Source organism: Eimeria necatrix, genomic scaffold (assembly GCF_000499385.1).
Source record: "Eimeria necatrix Houghton genomic scaffold, Enh_scaff6, whole genome shotgun sequence".
Taxonomy (NCBI): domain Eukaryota; phylum Apicomplexa; class Conoidasida; order Eucoccidiorida; family Eimeriidae; genus Eimeria; species Eimeria necatrix.
This window is the reverse complement of record NW_013651701.1, coordinates 1-3,357: the sequence shown is the minus strand read 5'-3', so window position 1 is coordinate 3,357 and position 3,357 is coordinate 1. Positions and strand designations below refer to the sequence as shown.

Here is a 3,357-nt window from a genome sequence, read left to right as displayed (position 1 = left end):
CCCCCCCCCCCCCCCCCCCCCCCCCCCCCCCCCCCCCCCCCCCCCCCCCCCCCCCCCCCCTGCTGCTGCTGCTGCTGCTGCTGCTGCTGCTGCTGCTGCTGCTGGGTGGCCTCCGTGCTGCTGGGCTCCCCGCAGTAGTCCTGCAGCGACAGCAGCACGGCCTGCCGCAGCTCTTCGTCCATGTCTTCGAGGCCTTCGATTTGTGCTGCTCCGGGGGGCAGTTCGGCGCCTCCTGCGTTGCAGCAGCAGCAGCAGCAGCAGCAGCAGCCGCAGCAGCAGCAGCAGAACTCTTCACTTGGCCGATTTAAACTGCTTCGACGCGTCCCAGAAGCAGCAAAACTAGTTAGTTAATTAACTTTAAATGTTCGCAACTAATGCACAAAAAACCCGACACTTTACTCGACAAACGAGAAGCTCTAGCTCCCTCTGCTGCTGCTGCTGCTGCTGCTGCTGCTGCTGCAGCCAGGCTCCAGCGCAACTAAACTGCAGCGGCAGCAACAGCACCTGACGCTGCTGCTGCTGCTTTTGCTGCTGCTGCTGCTGCCGTACCTGCGGCGGGTGCGGGCTGTCCCGCTGGCGCGGCGGTTGCTGCTGCTGCTGCTGCTGCTGCTGCTCCCTGCTGCTGCTGCTGCTGCTGCTGCTGCCGCGCCTCCTCCAAAGACATGCGCAGCACCATGTAAAGGTCGGGGTCGACGTTGGGGTCGACTCCGAACTCGTTCACAGCGCCGTCGCCTGCTGCTGCTGCTGCTGCTGCTGCTGCTTCCGGGTCGTGCAGCAGCATTGCCGAGACCATCACGTCGCTCAGCAAGCTGCTGCTGCCCGCCGGGTACTCCACGAACCGGCTGCGCACACAACAGCCGCAACACGCCCTGCTGCTGCTGCTGCTGCTGCTGCTGCTGCTGCTGCAGCTGCAGCAGGAGTGGTTGCAAGGTGCTTGCTGCTGCAGCAGCAGCAGCAGCGAGAACACTTCCGAGGGACAAATGCGAAAGAGACCCGCAGCACGTAAAAGAACAAAGAGGAAAGAACATCAAGAAGGCTGCAGAAGCTGCTGCTACTAGTGCAGCAGCTGTGGCTCCCGCCTGACCTCGTGTCGTTGCTGTTGACTGCTGCATGCATCGCCGTCAACTTGGCTCTGTTCTCCTCCACATTCGCGAGACACACAATATCTAAGCAGCAGCAGCAGCAGCAGCAGCAGCAGCAGCAGCAGCAGCACAGCAGCAGCAGCAGCACAGCAGCAGCAGCGAAAGATGAGTTCCGCGGCGGCACCGCAGCAGCAGCAAGAGTGGCCTGCAGCACGTGCGGCTGCATGCAAAAAGAAGTCCACTAAAACATTCAAAATAAAAATTAAATTTGTAAACATAAAAAAGTCCAATGAAGACAAGATTAAAATGCCATTTCGTTTTAAATGAAAAATAAAAAAGTTCTAAATATAAATAAGTTCTAAATATAAATAAGTTCTAAATATAAATAAGTTCTAAAATAAAAAAGTTCTAAAAATAAAAAAGTTCTAAAAATAAAAAAGTTCTAAAATAAAAAAGTTTTAAATTTGTTTTAATTAATTTAAATCTTTTTAAAAATCCAAACTCACCTAAAGCTATGTTGTTCTTCTTCAGCTGACGCCCCAGCTGCACCAGCTGCTTCTCACTTGCCACCTGCGCAGCAGCAGCAGCAGCAGCAGCAGCAGCAGCAGCAGCAGCAGCGCAGCAGCAGCAGCAGCAGCGCAGCAGCAGCAGCAGCAGCGCAGCAGCAGCAGCAAGAAATGTTTTAAGCAAATGCGAGCGCAGGCAAAAGCCCACTGGCCTGTCTTTGCAATGCATGCAAAGAAACGAAAAGTTTCGAAAGAAAATAAAAACATTTAACATTTAAAATGAAATAAATTAATTATTTAAAAGCATTTAACATTTAAAATGAAATAAATTAATTGAAAACATTCAACATTTAAAATTAAATAAATAAACAAATTAAAAGCATTTGACATTTAAAATGAAATAAATAAACAAATTAAAAGCATTTAACATTTAAAATAAAATAAATAAATAAATAAAAAACATTTAGCATTTAAAATGAAATAAATGAATTAAAAAGAATTAAAATGAAACTTCATTTTAAAGACAAACTCAAAGCCAAGAAATAAATATTTCGAAAGTGCAAAAAGAACTTCTGCTCGGCTTTCCGTGCAGAAAAGTGGAAATGGAAAATAAAAATAAATTAAAATGCAAAAAAGACTTTGCGAATTAAAAGACAAACAAACAAATAATTAAATGCAAAAGAGTTTGCAAATTAAAACGCAAATAAAGGAGTTAAAATGCAAAAGAATTTGCAAATTAAAATGCAAATAAAAAAGTCAAAATGCAAAAAAATTTGCAAATTAAAATCCAAAAAAGGAGTCAATATGCAAAAGAATTTGCGAATTAAGACGCAAATAAAGGAGTTAAAATGCAAAAGAATTTAAGAATTAAAATGCAAATAAAAAGTTTAAAAGAATTTGCAAATTCAAAAAAAAATTAAAGTTTTAATGCTGACCACTGGACTCCCCACGAAGAGCAGAATCCGCTGCCGCTGCGTCTTGTTGATTCTGTGTTTGAGCGCGAGCTGAAAAAAGAAAAAAAGAAATAAAAAAGAAATAAAAGAAATAAAAGAAATAAAAAGAAATGAAAAAGAAATGAAAAAGAAATGAAAACAAAAACCGGAAAGCAGAACGCGCGCAGGCCCAGGTGTACAGACACCTCGGCGCCAAGCGCGCAACGCGATCCTCAACACCCCAGCCGGCATTTAACCGGCATTTGACATTATTTTTAAAGTTGAAAATTTGCAATTTAAAATAAAATGAAATGAAAGTCGAAATGGAGAGAACTGCGGCGGCGGAAAGCCGCGAAGCTGGGGTGTACGTACAGCTCCCCAGAGCGTTCTGGGAGTAGAATTTGCGAATTAGAAGAATTAAAAGCACAAAAAGAACCAAAAGAAGCGAATTAAAAGAATAAAAAGAATTAATTTGAATTTAAATGATTTATTTTGGACTTTTTCTTTCTTTTAATTCCTCTTTTCCTCACTTGCGCCACCAAAATGCCCCGCACGAAGTCCGCGTCGCCCTTCGCCGCGATTTGGTGGAAGGCCGAATGAATTCGCCCGAACTCCGAAGTCGGCGCCACCGCCACGCGGGCCCTGCAAACCACCAGCAGCAGCAGCAGCAGCAGCAGCAGCAGCAGCAGCAGCAGCAGCACATGTGTCAGCAGCAGCAGCAGCAGCAGCAGCAGCAGCGCCTCTGGCTTGTATGAGCGCCCCGCACGCCGCAGCCAGCTTCCTCCGCCCCCCCCGCAGCTCCCACCTCCGCCCCAGCCCCCCCAGCAGCAGCAGCAG

The 3,357-nt window shown here is 46.6% G+C and overlaps 1 protein-coding gene across 1 annotated transcript; it reads right to left on the bottom strand.

Annotated features, from left to right (window-relative positions):
* Positions 1–478: 478 nt before the first annotated feature.
* ENH_00071440 (26S proteasome non-ATPase regulatory subunit 4, putative) lies at positions 479–3,162 on the bottom strand (the record flags this gene model as incomplete). Its single annotated transcript, XM_013577300.1, has 5 exons — positions 479–842; positions 1,085–1,166; positions 1,589–1,652; positions 2,524–2,592; positions 3,051–3,162. Coding segments are annotated over 5 exons (691 nt in total), but the record flags the coding sequence as incomplete, so codon positions are not given.
* Between the last annotated feature and the right edge of the window lie 195 nt (positions 3,163–3,357).